This window comes from Crinia signifera, chromosome 5 (assembly GCF_055691185.1).
Source record: "Crinia signifera chromosome 5, ASM5569118v1, whole genome shotgun sequence".
NCBI lineage: Eukaryota > Metazoa > Chordata > Amphibia > Anura > Myobatrachidae > Crinia > Crinia signifera.
In genome coordinates this window covers 270,318,498-270,336,799 of record NC_139221.1, presented here as the reverse complement: position 1 = coordinate 270,336,799, position 18,302 = coordinate 270,318,498, and the positions used below count along the sequence as shown (strand labels likewise).

At 44.1% G+C, this 18,302-nt stretch overlaps 1 protein-coding gene across 2 annotated transcripts in view; it reads right to left on the bottom strand.

Moving 5' to 3' along the window:
- The window catches only part of LMBR1 (limb development membrane protein 1), a 150,487-nt gene that overhangs the window by 128,060 nt on the left and 4,125 nt on the right, over nucleotides 1–18,302 (bottom strand). For both annotated transcript variants that reach the window (XM_083189008.1, XM_083189009.1), the window contains exon 2: nucleotides 8,223–8,295. In XM_083189008.1, the coding sequence (XP_083045134.1) occupies nucleotides 8,223–8,295 (73 nt within the window). The remainder of the gene's footprint in view (nucleotides 1–8,222; nucleotides 8,296–18,302) is intronic.

Sequence of the window (18,302 nt, the reverse complement as noted above, 5' to 3'; positions counted from 1 at the left end):
ATTAAAGGACCGTATTCTGGTTGGCACACAAAGCTGCAAAATGTGCATGTCATGTATGCGGCCCCTCCTCACGCCAAATATCCCTGCACCCATACGAATGGATGTTTATAATAAACATCCATTTACAGCCTTGCGTGTGGGGACTAAATCGTCGCCAACCATCAAATGATTTTGCAAGCGCTTGCAGACCTAAAGCTGTGTACACACGGGGCGATATATTGCTCAGTGTCTCACTTTCATCAGCGACCAGAGATGGTCGCTGATGAAAGGGAACCTCTGCTGGGGGAGCCGCAGAGGAAATCAGCTGGTCGCAGGAGTAAGTATTGCGACCAGCGATCATAAGGGGGCTAAAAACAGGAGCGTGCACCAGCCGATTTATCGGCGGTGCACATTCCAATTGCTGGCAATATGGTCGTTTAAGGGAATGCCCATGAAACGCTGGTCGTTGCCACGGGTGCAGCCCCTCATCGCCAACCCGCGCTAGGTGTGAACAGGACGACGAATAATAAATTTGCAGTGCACTTGCACCAAACAGCTGCACATGCGCATACATGGCTGATGCATATGGCGGCAGAACTCTTGGCACTGTGGGAGAAATTCTTTGGTAATAATGACGTGAAGGGTGATTACCTGCTGATTTGGGACACATTTAAGGCCTTTCTGTGTGGCTCACTGATTTGCAGAGTGGGCGCACCCATAGAAACGCTGGGCATACCCCTGGGTACGAAGGATTGTCCATGCCTGCTTGGTGCAGGTGGCTGACATCACATGAAGTCAACGTTGACCCTGAATTGGGCCATCTCTGGCCAGAATAAAAGGAAGTCTAGTCTTACTTTTGTTTGCGAAGGGAAGAAAAATCATTTGATGGTGAGCTTGCATGCGAGCGGATGTGTATGCAAATGCATCTGCTTGCATGCTAGTGAGGGGGAATAGGCAGGGGTGCCACCTATCCCCTTTGCTATTTGTCCTTGCCATTGAACCACTGGCTTGGCACATATGGGCTTCACCTAATGTGCAAGGATTTTTTTAGTGGTTACAGAGGGAAAAAAAAAATTGATCTGTATGCAGACGACATGATACTGTATCTATCTGAGATGGCATCCTCTTTACTTGTTTGTTTTGGTTGAGAATTTTGGTCAGTACTCTGGAATCTATATTAATTGGGACAAGTCAGTGGCGTTTTTATTGCCCTCATCTACCCTTCAACCTTCTACTTTCCCTTTATGGTGGTGCACACAGTTTAAATATCGGAGTATTCAAATATTGCATTACCCAAATGACTTTCCTGTCAGTTACTGGTAGGGTTCTCTAGAAATGATTGCTCAGCCTAAATTCCTGTATATTGTCCAAAACTCCCCCACCTATATTCTGGCTTCGCAAGTACAATATTGCTTAATTTATTTGTGGATGTAAACGAGTGCGTATAGCACTAACAGATGCTCTGCAGGTCCAGAACTGAGGGTTGCTTAACATTACTTGATTTACGTCTGTATTATTTTGCTGCACAGTTGGATCAGTTGCGTGAATGGGTCACACCTGGAGATTACTGGAATCTTCCAGCAGCCCTTGTGGATGGGGTGGGTCTTCCATTACAATTTATTTTGGCTCGTATCTCCCTGATCTCGATTCCCCATCTTTTGCAGCAGGCTCATAGAGTATGGGTGGCAGTTGGAATTATTTTGGGAGACTGGGCTACTGATCCCTGCTCTCCTATTTGGAAGAACCTAAATATTAATGAGCTCAGCAGTCTGGAGGGTAGTTCAGGCTGGGTGTCCCTGAGAGTTTCAGCTATAGGCCAACTATTTTATGAGGGAGTTCTTAAATCATTTGATTCACTGACCGTTACAAATGAAGTCCCTAGAAGCTATTTTTACTGTTACCTTCAGCTCCACTATGCTGTGACTGCGCAGTGGGGGAGTGGTGATCCGCAACTCTCTGAATCTCCCGCATTAATAAGAAATATGCCACGCCACAAAACAATCTCAGTTCTGTACTCCTCTTTCCTTCTCTGGGACAGATGGTCTGCGGGCGTTACTCGCTAAGTGGATGATTAATGTGCACTGGATGATGAGGATTGGGACTGTATTCTTGGTTTGCCTAGGTATACTACTGCCTATGTCAGATTCCAGCAAATTTTATTTTACATTATGCATAGGGTTTATTGGACCCTAAGTAGGTTACTTAGAATTGGAGGCTTGTAAAAGGATACCTGCTCCAAATGCTCAGCTGCCGGGGCTGGATTCTGGCACCTATTGTGGCAGTGCCCTCGGGTGGCCTCCTTCTGGGAGTAGGTGACTAGAAGTGTTGGTAGAATGGGTATCTCTGTTCCTCTCATGTCCACCCGCATATGTGTGTTTGGTTTAGAATTTGAGGAATCTCTCTCTACCTATCTCCGATTATATGTTAATAACCTGCCCATGTATGTATGTTCCTGGATGAGCCCGGAACCACCCTGTCATGCATTATGGGTTCTGATGATGTCACCCTTTACCATGAATGTTTTATTATGCTAAACCTAAATGTGCTAAAATAATATGATAAAATATTGGGTCTCTGGCAGAATTCCCAGCTTTTTCTTGAACAAATGAGCAGAGTTGCCACCCCTTCCCGACATTTGACGTACATTTACGTCATGGTCGGGAAGTACTTCCCGACACATGGCGTAAATGTACGTCATGGCTTGTAACTGTCACCGCGTCTATAGACGCGGTGACAGTTTCAACATGTCTGCTGTCCCTGACAGCAGACATGTCCCTGCATGCCCAGGGGGGGCTGCGATGCCGCCCCCCCGTCGGCGATCGCTGTGATTGGCTGTTCAGTGTGAACAGCCAATTACAGCGTTTTCTGTGTCACCGGCGAATAACGTTCGCCGGTGACACGCGATCGGAGGTGATTGGTGCTGTAAAGTACAGCACCAATCACCGCGGGGTGTAAGGGTGACACTGGTGTCACCCCACCTCACCCCGCCCGCCCCCAAAGGCCGTGATTGGTTCGTCGGACCAATCACAGCCAAGGAGGGGGATTTAAACTAACGGTGACTGCACTGCAGACGCCATTCCGGTCTGGAATTGCGTGCAGTGCGGTCACCGTGCCTAGCTGCCGCAGTATACTGACCTGAACCGAGCAAAATACTTACCTGATCACTGCTTCATCACTGCTTGTAGTGTGCTGGATGCTTCCTGGATCCTGTACTTGTGACTTCCTGTGTTGTGAACTTGTGCTGCTGCAGTGTAATAGCGTTAGATAGAGAGAGAGATAGATAGAGAGAGATAGAGAGAGATAGTGTCAGAGAGTGCTATATTTTGTGCTGCTGCAGTGTGATATAGTTATAGATAGAGAGATAGAGAGAGAGAGAGATAGAGAGAGATAGAGAGATAGTGACAGATTGTGCTATATATTTTTTATATAACTGACTGCTGCCCCCCCTTTTGTGCTGATCAGTATAAATTAACTGATCAGCAACTTTTTGGGGGCGCAGGTTTTTTTTATATATATATATATATATATATATATATATATATATATATATATATATATATATATATATATATACCTGTCAGTGCTGCTGCTGCAGTGTTATAGAGTGATAGATAGTGAGAGATAGAGAGATAGAGAGAGATAGTGACAGAGAGTGATAGAGACTGCTATATTTTGTGTCTGCTGCCCCCATTTTGTGCACCCCCAGCAACTTTTTGGGGGTGCAGGGGTTATTTTTCATATATATAACTGTCAGTGCTGCTGCTGCAGTGTCATAGAGTGAGAGATAGAGAGATAGAGAGAGATAGTGACAGAGAGTGATAGAGAGTGCTAAATTTTGTGTCTGCTGCCCCCGCCTTTTGTGCTGATCACTATATCTGAGGTGATCAGCAACTTTTTGGGGGTGCAGAGGTTTTTTTTTTTTTTTTATATATACCTGCCAGTTGCACTGTCAGTTGCACCAAAGGTTGTGCACCTGCTGCCCCTCACTGGTAATCAGTGTCGCATCACTGATCACCTTTTTTTTTTTTTGAGGCTGCTGTGGGGTCTTTTTTTAATTTTTTTTTTTTACACACACTGTGATTTTGTGGGTGTCCTGTGGCCACTGTGCGCTGATCAGTGACGTACATCACTGATCAGCTTTTTCGGCACAGGGTTGATCTTTTTTTTTTTTTTTTTGATCAAATTCCTGTTGCCTTTGAGCGCTGTTCAGTGACGGACGTTACTGACCAACATCTGTGCTCAATTTTTGGCGCAGGACCTTTTTTTTTTTTTTTTTTTTAACCCCAATTTTTTTTTTTTTTGTATAAAGTAGTTTTTTTTTCTGCACTACATACACACTACACACTACATACCCCCCGGGTTGAAATAAAGTTTGTACCCCCCCCTACACTATACACGTGTTGAAACATTTCACTACCAGTAACACAAAAATAAAAATAACATCCCAAATGTCATCCCAGTCATCCAGAAGAATGTATTCAGCGGAGGAGGCATATGCCATGCTTGCCTCTGACTCTGACACAGCCAGTGATGCAAGCGGGGAATTTGAAGGCTTCGTCTTAAGCTCCTCTTCCTCCTCTAGTGATGAGGGACCCCCTCAAAGACGCCCCCGTAGAGCAGCTGAGACCCCCCCCCCAATAATTGATCTCGTATGGACCCCACCACCAGACAATTTTGAGCCCCAGGTTCCTGAGTTTTTGGCCATGCCAGGAATCCAATTTGATTCCACAGGTCTCAGGAAATTGACTTTCAAATTATTTTTCTCTGATGATTTTATAAATTTAATGGTGGACCAAACTAATTTATATGCCCAGCAGTTTATTGCTCAAAACCCCACGTCATCATTTGCTAGGTGGACCCCTGTAGATGCAGTAGAGATGATGACGTTTTGGGGTCTGGTGTTTCATATGGGCATAGTAAAAAAGCCAGAAATTAGGCAATATTGGAGTACAGATGTTCTGTACAGCACCCCATTTTACCGTATGGCCATGCCCCGGGCTCGATTTGAGACGATCCTTAAATTTTTGCATTACAACGATAATGCACAGTGCCCACCCAGAGATGATCCCACCTTTGACCGGCTATTCAAAGTCAGGCCGGTCATTGATCATTTCAGTGCCAAATTTGAAGAGATGTACATCCCAGATAAATTCATTTGCATAGACGAGTCCCTTATACATTTTAAAGGAAGGGTTAAATTCCGCCAGTACCTTCCCAGTAAGAGGGCAAGGTATGGCATAAAAATGTATAAGCTGTGTGAAAGCACCTCAGGGTACACCCACAGGTTTAGGGTATATGAAGGGAAGGATTCAAGAATTGAACCGCCAGAATGCCCCCCCTCCCTCGAAGGTGTTAGTGGAAAAATTGTCTGGGATTTAGTGCACCCCTTCCTGGATAAAGGTTATCACCTCTATGTGGATAACTTTTACACCAGCATCCCCCTGTTTAAGGCCCTTGGTTCAAGAGGTACAGCAGCTTGCGGTACTGTGCGCAAGAACCAAAGAGGCCTCCCAAAAACGCACATTGCCCAAGTAATGAGAAGGGGTGAAAGCAGGGGATTATGCACCGAAAATATGTTGTTGGTCAAATATAAGGACAAGAGGGATGTCCTTATACTGACAACAATTCACGGAGACAGTACCACCTCCGTCCCTGTACGAGGTACCAGTACCCACACCTCAAAACCTAATTGTATCCTGGATTACAATAGGTACATGGGCGGAGTGGATCTTTCAGATCAGGTACTGAAGCCGTACAGTGCCCTGCGGAAAACAAAAATCTGGTACAAGAAGCTGGCCGTGTATATCATCCAGATGGCACTGTATAACGCTTACGTGCTATTCCGTTCTACCGGCCAGAGGGGGACATTTATGCACTTTCAAGAGGAAGTCATAAAGGACCTAGTATTTGGGAACCAGCAGGCAGAGGGCCCCAGTACTTCTAGTACTGGCCCCCGTATTGTACCAGGGCAGCATTTTCCTGATGAAATCCCCTCCACTGGAAAAAAGGGCAGGACACAAAAAAGGTGCAAAGTTTGCTATAAAAAGGGAATAAGAAAGCAAACTATTTTCCAGTGTGACACTTGCCCCGACAAACCCGGCCTATGTATAAAGGAGTGTTTTAAAATATACCACACATCTATGGATTTTTAGGTTCATCATTTCACCGTGCTTCGGGGGTCTTGCTAATGCCACATAGCACCCACCATTCATTCCACCAGAATCTGAGCCGCAAAATCCAAAAATCACTCCTTCCCTTCTGAGTCCTGCCATGCACCCAACTGGTATTTTTTGGTCACATGTGAGGCATTGCCGTACTCGGGAGAAATTGGGGCACAGATTTTGGGGTGCTTTTTCTCCTTCATACCTTCTGAAAATGAAAAATTTTGAGCCAGAACTGCATTTTTGTGTAAAAAAATGTAATTTTTCATTTTCACTGCCCAGTTGTATCAAAATTGGTGAAACCCCTGGGGGTTTGAAATGTACACTATACCCCTAGATGAATTCCCTGAGGGGTGTAGTTTGCAAAATGGGGTCACTTGTGGGGGGGTTCCACTGTATTGGTGCTTTGGGGGTCTTGCTAATGCGACATAGCACCCACCAACATTCCACCAGAATTTGTGCTGCAAAATCCAAATATCACTCCTTCCCTTCTGAGTCCTGCCACTTTTTGGTCACACATGAGGCATTGCCGTACTCGGGAGAAATTGGGGCACAGATTTTGGGGTGCTTTTTCTCCTTCATACCTTCTGAAAATGAAAAATTTTGAGCCAGAACTGCATTTTTGTGTAAAAAAAATGTAATTTTTCATTTTCACTGCCCAGTTGTATCAAAATTGGTGAAACCCCTGGGGGTTTGAAATGTACACTATACCCCTAGATGAATTCCCTGAGAGGTGTAGTTTGCAAAATGGGGTCACTTGTGGGGGGGTTCCTAAATTTTAGCATCTTATGGTGCCTAGAAACCTACATGGTGCCTAAAAAATAATCTCATAAAAAGGAGGCTCCAAAATCAAGTAGGTGCTCCTTCTATTATGAAGCCTGTGGTTTGGTCAACGTGCACACTTGGGCCACATATAGGATATTTATGAAAACAAAAGAATTGGGGGAATCAATTTTTAGTCACATTTCTCTAGTAAAATGTACTGTGTTCCTTAGAAAAATGTATTAAAATTGCAAATCTGCAAAAAAAATGAAATTTTGAAATTTCACCTACACTTTGTTTTAATTCCTGTGAAACACCTAAAGGGTTAACAAACTTCCAAAATGCTGTTTTGAATACTGTGAGGGGTGCAGTTTTTGAAATGGTATCATTTATGGGGGTGTCTCACATACAAGTCCCTCAAAGTCACATCAGAACTGAACTGGTCCCTAAAAAAATCAGTGTTTGAAATTTTCTTGAAAATTTGAGAATTTGCTATTCATATTGTAAGCCTCCTAGTGTCCAAAAAAATTAAAAGGAAGTTGAAATAATGATGGAAACATAAAGTAGACATATGGTCTATGTTAGTTATTAACTATTTTGAGTGGTATGATTATTTGTCTCACAAGCAGAAAATTTAACATTTTGCAAATTGCTAAATTTTCCATTTTTTCACGACATTTTGGTATTTTTCACAAAAAAACACAGACTGTATCGACCCAAATTTACCACTAATTTGAAGTACAATGTGTCACGAAAAAACAATCTCAAAATCACTGGGATAAGTAAAAGCAAAAAAAAGTTATCCCCACTTAAGTGATACATGTCAGATTTGAAAAAAAGGGCTCTGTCAGGAACGCAAAAACTGGCTCTGTCAGGAAGGGGTTAAGGCCCCTATACACTAGTCCGACTTGTCATAAGGACCAGTTTGCCCTTGAGAGAGCCACCGGCAGGCTCACATACGATTTGGCACTTGATGTGCCATTTTTACGTGCTATAAATTGCATGAGATTCATTGCATGTAATATCCCTTGGGGTGCTGCAGCAGCAGGGGGCAGGCTGCAGGAGCAGGCAGTGGTGGCTGGGAGCTTGTAGCGGTATTTGCCAGGTGGCGGGGTGGGAAGTGCTGCGGAATTTGAAAAAATATTTTGAAAAGACTGCCCGGACGCTGATTGGCTGAACTCTCTCAAATAAAAACAAATAATAATATGAGAGCAAAAATAATCTGTATAGTTCTGACATTTTATTTTCAAGTAAAAAATATATAAAGCATATAGGAACATTAGTAGAAAAGTATATAAGATATATTGGTAGAACGCTCACCTGCTTTTCTTTTGTATCTTGTGATGATGAAGTAGGACACAATGTATAAAATGGTGAACATAAGAAAGCAGATCTGAGGATAAATGGAGAAAAAGGAGTATGTTAAACAATGGCAAGAATACAGATGTCAAGTTCAACCTCTAGTCAGGCTCAACAGCCCTAGCGCTAGTTGCAGATCCAGTGGTGAGACACTTTAAAATAAGCACATTACATCATTCAACATTCAATGTAGACATTTTTGAATAAAAAAAAAAATTACAATTTATTGAAATATTTAAAACCAGACTGAATTGCAAAAAAAAATAAAAAATTTGGAATGTGACACTTCAAGAAAGATACTAGGGTTAGTATACTAAAATGTTTTCCCCCCCAACACTGCCACTAGATGGAGCCTGACAGAGCAAGTCAATTGTTGATTCGTGTTAGGGGGAGAACAAAAACCAGCTTCAGCTTTGTCCCTTATATATCTGTCATGCCCAGTAGGCTACATTCCACCCTGCTGGTATGTAGAAGAATTTAAACATGCTTGGCATAAGCATACTGATAACTGCGGTGATGCCGCTGGCCTCCCTTCCTCTTATTCCAAATGCATGATGGTTAGGAAGAGTACTTTAATAAATGGTAGCTAGTTACATATAAAGGCTGTCTGAATCCCCGCACTCTGTCTAAATTGCTTTGTGCATTCTGTTTTTGCTCCCACTCTGTATAAGGAGATTTGATCGGACTGAAACATTCTTCTTCTGTTGACTGTGATAACCTTCTAACAGGACACTATCCTGTGTGTGGTCTATTGATAAAGAATGTGTGCGAGTCTGAAAAAACCGACAGGGCATATAAAAGCCAACGGGCACAGGCACCACAATTTACTCCTAGAATACCCAGAGGAATAACATAAAAATATGTCTGTTCCATGTAAGCCAGCAGACTGCGGTGGCTTTTGTGATCCATACTTTTTTTAAGTGAATAAAATTGTATTAAAACAATGGCATCAGATAATCTTGCATTTTTTTCAGCGTTTTACAGACGACAATAGTCTTGGAATAGTTGAAATACAATAAAATGAATTAAAAAAACAGTTAAAAAAGCATTTAAAATCACAAATTGGCGGTTAACATTAATTTAACTGGCTTTAAAAGCATGTTAATATAACATGAATAATTCTAATAGCAGTGGGTAGGCAGTCTAAATAAGTAATATATTGAAAGAGTATAATTCTGCTTAAGAACCCATAAACCTCTCAGTTACATTACGCCTACTCCTCCAATTGAAGAAACACTGTAAAAAAAATAAAAATAAAAAACACACAATGAACATCTTACAGACTCGCTGATCTACCACAGTCTGCACCACAAGGTAGAGGTGATTCATTTGGCGAACGTCATTAAGAACTTACAACTACTCAGGTAGTTGAACGAAGAAAAAGGAGCATACCAAGCCACAACCATCAGTGATCCTCTATCATAGGGGTCCTCAAACTATTTTGCTCTGGTGGAACAAAATTATGTGAGGAACCTGACGTAACAGACAATGCTCAGATTGTTCAGACTCCTTGTATCACTGACTGAGATTAGAAAAGTCATCAGCCTGATGGTCAGTAACATGGAGTCGCGACCCCATGCTGAGAAGGTCGGGACCCACAGTTTCAGAAACGCTGCTCTATCATGATCAGTACAGCCAAAATGGTGCCGCTTGTAACGCTGCTGAGATCATCAGCCCATACATTTTAAATCTGGGCATATATTCAGGTTATCAATTAAAATATGAAATATCTAAATATTAAAAAAAAAAAAAAAAAAAAAAAAAAGGAGAAGGATTGACTACCCATTTTTAAAAGCCAATTAAAGCATTTATAGATCAGATGAGAGTCACTTTCTCGCCATAGTGCACAGAACAAGTTTAAATTAATTTGATGGAGGTATTTCACAGATTGCTATATCTACATAATAATGTGGCTTTACTCACAAGTATGTCAGTACTTTACTGGTGACAGCTGTCAGGGCCATACGTCATCATGAAGCCAGGACCATCAGGGATATGAATTTCTGACAAGCCATACAAGCTCCATCAACTTCCCAATGCAGAACAATCTGGCCATTATTAATTACACTCTATAATTAAAATAAATTGCCATCAAGTGAAAGCCAAGATTTTGGAGCGTAAATTACAAATGAAACTCATTTTATTGTCAGAGAAAATGCACATTCCTACAATGCAGCAATTATAGAAAGACAATGTAATATATGTCCTTCAATATATGTGCTGTCAGGTATTGGGGCGGCATTTCCAAATAGTGCGCATTGTCAAATGTTCAGCAAATCATATGTTCTTCTGCATTAGGTCTCTGGACATGTGGGTTTGTGGCAGTCATACTGCAGTTTGTGGTACATTAAAATGAATACAGGTCGAGTATCCCGTATCCGAATATCCGTTATCCGAATTATTCCGAAATACGGACATTCCAGAAAGTGAAAAAAAAAATTTTTTTTGCTAAAAACTCACTGGGGACATTTGTAACAGCATCACTGGGGACATGATATGTAACTGGCACTATATATGTGCAAGACAATGATTGCTTGGCATTCAAATTCAGTGCTGAGATAGTACACACATTTTGTTTCACGTTTTGAAACTTTGTTTTTTGAACAATTAAAATATATTTGTGTGTATTTTATGTGGTAATAAAATATATTTGTGTGTATATTATGTGTTTATACAGCATAAATGCAAGATACTTCAAAATACATCATTAAAATATTAAAATATTCCGAAATACGGAGTAATCCGTTATCCAAAATTCTCCTGGTCCCGAGCATTTTGGATAAGGGATACTCAACCTGTATCTACTGTGCCGTGTTGAAAGTTGCGAAATGTAACAGACCAGTGGCTCCCAAACTGTGTGCCGTGGCACCCTGGGACACTTGCAAAAGTGCCCTCATTTGACGGTCTAGAAGTGTTTAAAATTCAAATTGTCAGCGTAATAGGCAAAACTAGTGCTTGTGGTTTATCCTCATAAAAAACTTGGGCAAACACTAGCAAATCCTGTCTAACTCAGCCTAATGCTGGCCATACAACAGATCAACTTTTAGAACTGAAAATCCGGTACTGGATGACAATCAGCAATTTGCTCACAAACCCAGGAAAATGGACAGTAACATTCAGACATGGTGCAGTATTCAATGAGATTTATCGCTATGTGCAGCGAATCCTGTTTAGGATTCGCTGCACATTCGCCGGGTTCCGGAGGGCTGGAGCATTCGCTGCCAGCCCTCCCTCTCCCCCTATTTAACACCTCAGGGGCTCGCTGCCCCAGACGGTGATTTTAAACCCCTCCGGCAGGACCAGTGAATATGTAATGAGCGGCTTCCCGCCCCCTGCTGGCGTAATATGTAAAATAAAAAAAATTCAAATGTAAAATTAAATATATATTCTTGTGCTGCAAGCACATTAATCCAAATAGCATGCCCCTTCACAGAATAAAATTACTGTTTTTTTGACACCAACAAAAAATCCTTTATTTTAAAAGATCACATTCCAGTTCACCTTAAAGAGATGGCGATTGCTAAACGATGACACACGGCGAAAATAACGTTGAGAGCAATTTGCTATCCGAGCATTGAATACACTCACGGCGAATCACATTGAAAAACAACAGCGAATTGCGGCGACTAACAGACAGCGAATTGTCCATCATTCATTGTTCGCCTTTGGCGAATTAGTGAGCGTTGAATAGGACAAATCACTTTAGTCAAAAGATTCGCCGGGGAGCACGAAAATAGAACACATTTGCCGTATATTGAATACTGCCCAAATTCTTTTAGTCAAACAGATTCAACAGAAGGACCTTATCTGAGCTACAGTTTTTGTCCATTTCGGTATGGAATGTTGCTCTGCTGTATGGTCAACATAAGGATGACATATAAACACAATATGCTTACTTAAATATATTTTTTTCTAATTTCTCAATAAGACACGGCCATTAGGGTGGCCAATCCTGGGATCGGGTTCGGTGGGATCCCGGGATTTGGCCTCCAAAACGCCGGGATTTTAATCCCGGGATTGGAGTTTCCAATCCCGAGATTAGACTGCGCATGCACGCAGTCTAATGCCGGACAGCGTCTGAGCATCGCTCAGACGCTGCCCAACTTCTCCTGGTACCCGGCAGAGCAGCACTGCGAAGCGTGACAAGATCAGAGGTCACGCTGCGCAGGCAGAGGTCGCGCCCGGCAGTATGATGCCGCGCGGCCCGCCCACCCAGACAGCGCGCCAGCAAGCAGCATGGACGACCCGTCCCCCACCCTGCAATAGGGCTCCTGGCAGTATGAAGCTGACCGGCAACCCTGCTGCACCCGCAAATGTAAGTAAATGCGGGGCAGCCAGGGCGGCTTTTTATTAGGAAAGCCAATCCCGGGAATGAGTATTTTTTAATCCCGAATTCCGGGATTGAAAAAATGCCCCGGGATTGGCTTCCCTAACTGCCATAGAGGTGCCGCGAAAAATCCTGACACTCTAGGGCAGTGGTTCCCAAAGTGTGTACCTAGGACACAGCTAGATGGGGGAGTTGGCAAAACTCTGAATAGAGGCACAGAATCTAACCCCACCGACGGTTTTCACCAGGGACCCCTGCAAGGAGGTTTGGACATCGCTGCGTATGGTACACTTTTCATATAAATTATATTACAGTAGCCAGTTCTCCAAACTCATAACCAATTTGTATTTACCAATATTTTATCGTATTACTGCAATTTCACAGCTGTCACTATGATCTTTTTTGCATTGTGCATATACAGCATTATATGACATTGGAAGTGTAATTTAGCATAAACAATAAAATGTTATATTCCTGTACAAGAATGACAACTGTAACCGCTAATGATAAAGATAAGTTTTTATATTTCTTTAGTCATGAATAAAATAAAAATGTGGGTACTCTTTACCTAGTACGGCGCCCACGATCTTGATCGTGGGCATCGTGAGGTAAAAAATCGCGTCGGTCGCGTCGTATGCGGGCTAAAGATGCCGGACGCGACGCGACCGACGCGATGTCCACGATTTCCCATTGAAAACCATGTTAAACATGGACATCGCGTCGGTCGCGTCGCGGCCGGCCATAAATGTGCACACGATGGCCGCGACGCGATGCCCACGATTTGCCATAGGAATCAATGTTAAAAGGCCCGATGGACACAATTTTCATGTTAAATGGCTGAATGGACCCGATTTTAGCATAGGAAACAATGTTAAATGGGCCTTAGAGCCCAAATACTTACCCTGAACTCTGAAATGGCCACCCCAATTGTTTACGCCACCCCACGATCAACGTCAACCCGAAGCGTGGCGAGCGCAGCGAGCCCACGAGGGGCGGCGGTACGCGTCCTCCGACCTTTTCATGCCCTACTATCCACGTCGGCGTGGAGTTGAGAATAGAATAGTGTGGCGAGCGCAGCGAGCCACCGAGCCCGAAGCGTGGCGAGCGCAGCGAGCCCCGCGAGGGGACGCGGATACCTTCACAGTTATACGCGTCCCCTCGCGGGCTTCACAGGTGTCCGTGGCGACGCGGACACCTGTGAAGCCCGCGAGGGGACGCGTTTACCTGTGAAGGTATCCGCGGCCCCTCGCCACGCTTCGGGCTCGGTGGCTCGCTGCGCTCGCCACACTATTCTATTCTCAACTCCACGCCGACGTGGATAGTAGGGCATGAAAAGGTCGGAGGACGCGTACCGCCGCCCCTCGCGGGCTCGCTGCGCTCGACACGCTTCGGGTTGACGTTGATCGTGGGGTGGCGGTAACAATTGGGGGGGCCATTTCCCAGTCAAGGTTGCCTATTTGGCCTCTGTGGCCCATTTAACATTGTTTCCTATGGCCACATCGGGTCCATTGAGGCATTTAACAGTAAAATCGCGTCGGTCGGGCCATTTAACATTGATTGCTATGGGAAATCGGGTGCATCGCGTCGCGGGCATCGCGGGTACATTTATGGCCGGCCGCGACGCGACCGACGCGATTTCCATGTTTAACATGGGTTTCAATGGGAAATCGCGGGCATCGCGTCGGTCGCGTCGCGGCCAGACATAAATGTACCCGCGATGCCCGCGATGGGCGCCGTGATAGGTAAAGAGTACCAAAATGTGTATCTATTCCAGATATAAACGTGATGCATATGCTTCAGGCCTGACCTATACAGATCTTGCAATTTTGCATGTGCATGTAATTGTTAGGATTTCAAAAGTATAACTACTCTTCATCTCTTTGAGGTGAAGTACCACTCGACAGACCAAATTACTCCTTTGTGTGCCAATAGAGGTCATAACAGAAAGTGAAAGCAATTCTTGCAGGAACACTGATCAAACTTGATGGATATTGAGTGACTGAAGAAAGAGCTTGGAGATAGGAGACAATAGGGACTGGGGTGGAGAGTTTGTGGGCTAAACACTGTCACAGCTAAAAGTGAAGTTGTCATAGGGACTGGGGTGGAGAGTTTGTGGGCTAAACACTGTCACAGCTAAAAGTGAAGTTGTCATTTGACAGGCCTTTCTCTCAAATTAAATATACTTTATGTAGATAAAAGTGATTGGACTCCCCCGTGCAAGCAGAACGGTGTGTTGCAGCAGCAGACATGTGTCAGAGAAGGTAGAAAATTATCAGATAGTAGGCCCTTATTCAGATCTGATCCAGTAAAAATTTGTTCTCAAAATGGGCAAAACCATGTGCACTGCAGGTGGGGCAGATGTACTATGGTACACCAGTACCCAGTCACAAAGTGACTGGGTACTGGTGGCAAATAAATGAATGAGATGTACAGTGCTTTCTACAGACACCTTTCTTAAGTAACTGTCCACAAGTTCTTGGACAGCAGCAAGCATTACCACATTGCCATTCCACCGTAAGTACAGTGATCAACTGTGACACTGAAGAAGGTTGAGTAACACACCTGTTACCCCAAGTCGTCTTAGAGGTTCTCAGTGGGGTCAGCGGCGTAGCTAAGTTTTGGGCGCCCCCCCTCCGTTAGGGGGGGGGCGCCCCCCGCCGCCCATGCAAACCCCCCCAATCCCCCGCAGCCTTACCTTTCGCGCTGGTCCCGGCGGCTCCGTTCTTCTGCTGAGGACCACCACAAAATGGCCGCCCCCATACAGCAGACAGTTTCTGTCTGCTGTATGGGGGCGGCCATTTTGTGGTGGTCCTCAGCAGAAGAACGGAGCCACCGGGACCAGTGAAATAGGTAAGCCTGCAGGGGATTGGGGGGAGGTGTAACTATAGCACCGCAGCCCCCGGCGCCCCCATATGCACAGCGCCCCCCCGCGGTGGTGGGGGCTGCGGTGCTATAGTTACGCCACTGAGTGGGGTTAAGATCTGGACTCTGAGCTGCCTGTCCATGCAGGTTACTACATTTGTTTTGTAAAACCAGCTGAAAGCGCCCCACAGGATAACATCAGCAACTCCATGTTGTACTGTATCTACTGTACACTCTGGCATCAGACGTTCTCCTGATAATTGCCAAACACAAACACGTTAGTATTCCTTCTCAAGCTTATTTTGCAGGGTGCCGCACCCTGGCCGTTTTTAAAACCTCAAAATGCACCTTGCCCTTTTTGTGTGTGGCAGTGTGCGCCATTACGCTGCCCCCCACCTCGCTGAGATCTTTTGGTGTGTGTAATGGGTATTACGGTGTGTGGTAGATTATATGTCACATAGTATATTTAATTTATTTTCCCCTTATCTACAAATGCAGGGGACAGGCAACACAATATAGAAAGAAATTTGTATGCAGTTCACAAAATTAATTGTGTTGGCCATTACGTAAGTGATATATTTACCTTTGCCTTAATCTCCCGTTCCACTCCTATGGCTAGTCAAATGTCACTTAATGTTAAATACACAAAACACTTATTATTTGTTTGCCTGTAGTGTGATACATGAATTCCCAGCCGCCATGATAATGCTCCCTGGTGACTGACGCATGAGTGAATGACTGGTGCCAGGCTGATGCTGGTCTTAGAAATGGGAACTAGCTCCTACAGGTCTTGGGCACAATTCTATAGAAATCACACATCTAAATAGGAAATATACCACAAATTCAAAAGGTCATCATAGGAGTAGCATCAGAGTGTGTATGAAAGCAGGATAGTATGCTGCTTCACACACACAGGTATGTCAGGACGTCGTAATTGTCCCCCTGAGATATACAATGTAATGCTAGGAGGAAAACAAGCTGGTACTTTGTACAGATTCATTATTAGCAGTTACATAAAATTGGTGTAATATATACTGGGTGTCAGTTCTAACGGGATACAGTCATTGGGTCACCACAAAATAGGTCAACAAGCATTAGGTCGACATCACTAGGTCGACATGCAGGTAGGTTGACATGTGCCAACAGGCAATATTGCATGCCCTACCATCGACTAGGGCGTGGTGAGAGAATAAAATAGTGTGCCAAGTGTAGCGAAGCACCATGCCCGAAGCACGGCGAGCCATGAGAGGGGACGCGGTGGTAAGTTTCGGTGTCCATGTCGACTTGACATGTGCCGACAGGCAGTATTTCATGCCCTACCATCCACTAGGGCGTGGTGGGAGAATAAAATAGTGTGTCAAGCGTAGCGAGGAACCGTGCCAGAAGCATGGAGAGCCATGTGAGGGAACGCGGTGCTATGTTTTAGTGTTTATGTTGACTGTGTCAACATTAGGGTGCAAAAAAAAATTTGACTTTTTCACTGCCGACCTTACCCATGTCGACCTAATGACCTTCCTGCATGTTGACCATAATGCTGGTGACCTAATGATCCATACCCGTTCTAACATTAAGGGACTTTATATGGTGGTTGCAGGGAGGTATGGTAGTATGCAGGCTTGTCTGCATTTGCTACCCTAGGTGAGAATATGTCACCTGTGACCTGTCAGCATGTCTCCCTCATGGCTGTCTTCTATTGTTGAACCACTATAACAATGCATGGAAACCATTAGTTCCAATACAGTCTAACAGAGAATGGTGCCAAGGACTAGTAAATGCGAGTAAGTAACTGAGCCTAATTTACTATTCTTGCGAATGCTGTTGCTATCTTTTGCCATTTGCAATAGCGACTGTATGCCAATACAAGCAGAAGCTAACCTGAGTATAGGGATGCCCACTGCAGTCTGTTCATTTCTGTCTGAAGGTGTACATCTGCTAAAGCAGGCATGTCCAAACTATGGCCCTCCAACTACAAGTCCCATCATGCCTTGCCACAGTTTTGCTATTAGGGGATGCTAAAAACTATAGCCTGCCTGACCTGTAGAGTAATAAATTGCAAAGGCGTTCTGTATACTTGAAGACTGGAAGTTGATTTTTTCAGAACAGTAAGCAGATAAAACGGTACTTATACAGTATGTTAGTTGGGCACCCACTATAGTAAGTACGCTCATACCCCCACTATCCATGTCGGCATGGAGTTGATTTTATATAGTGTGGCAAGCGCAGCGAGCAACCAAGCCCGAAGCATGGCGAGCCCTGCGAGGAGATGCTGAAAATTAAGCAAATAGGTTAGTGGGCGCCCAACTAACATAAGTACCGATAAAACTTTACTCTGTCCTAACATCGCTGAGTAGGATATTCTTCAGCTGGGTACACCATGATACTGTACAGTATATCGCCCATTCTACTGAACGGGCGAAATATCTGTAGTGCATCAGCAGGTGTGTACACAGGATAAGTGTCCGCAAAATCTGCTGACCACCCATTCACTGGCTGCAGTGACTGATGTTGCAGCTCGGCAGGCAAGTTCAAATGCCTATCCAGTTGCAATGTCAGGATAGACCCATCAAGCCAAATGGTGTATGCTTACCAAAACGGCCGCTAATTTGACATAATGAGTACTCAGTCTTCGTTTTGGGAGGTTACAAAGCACCAGTGTGCAAGAAATGCTCATGTACACAGGCACAACGTAACACTAGTCAGAAACATAAAGGTTATAGGGCCGCATTTATCAAGCAATACTTGCAGTTAAATCCCCGAAAACATCCGTTTTCGGGGGTTCACCGCAAATATTTAGTATCCCCCAAATGTATTAAAGGGCCGCCAGCCGCATCCCCCATAGGGGGATGCAAAGC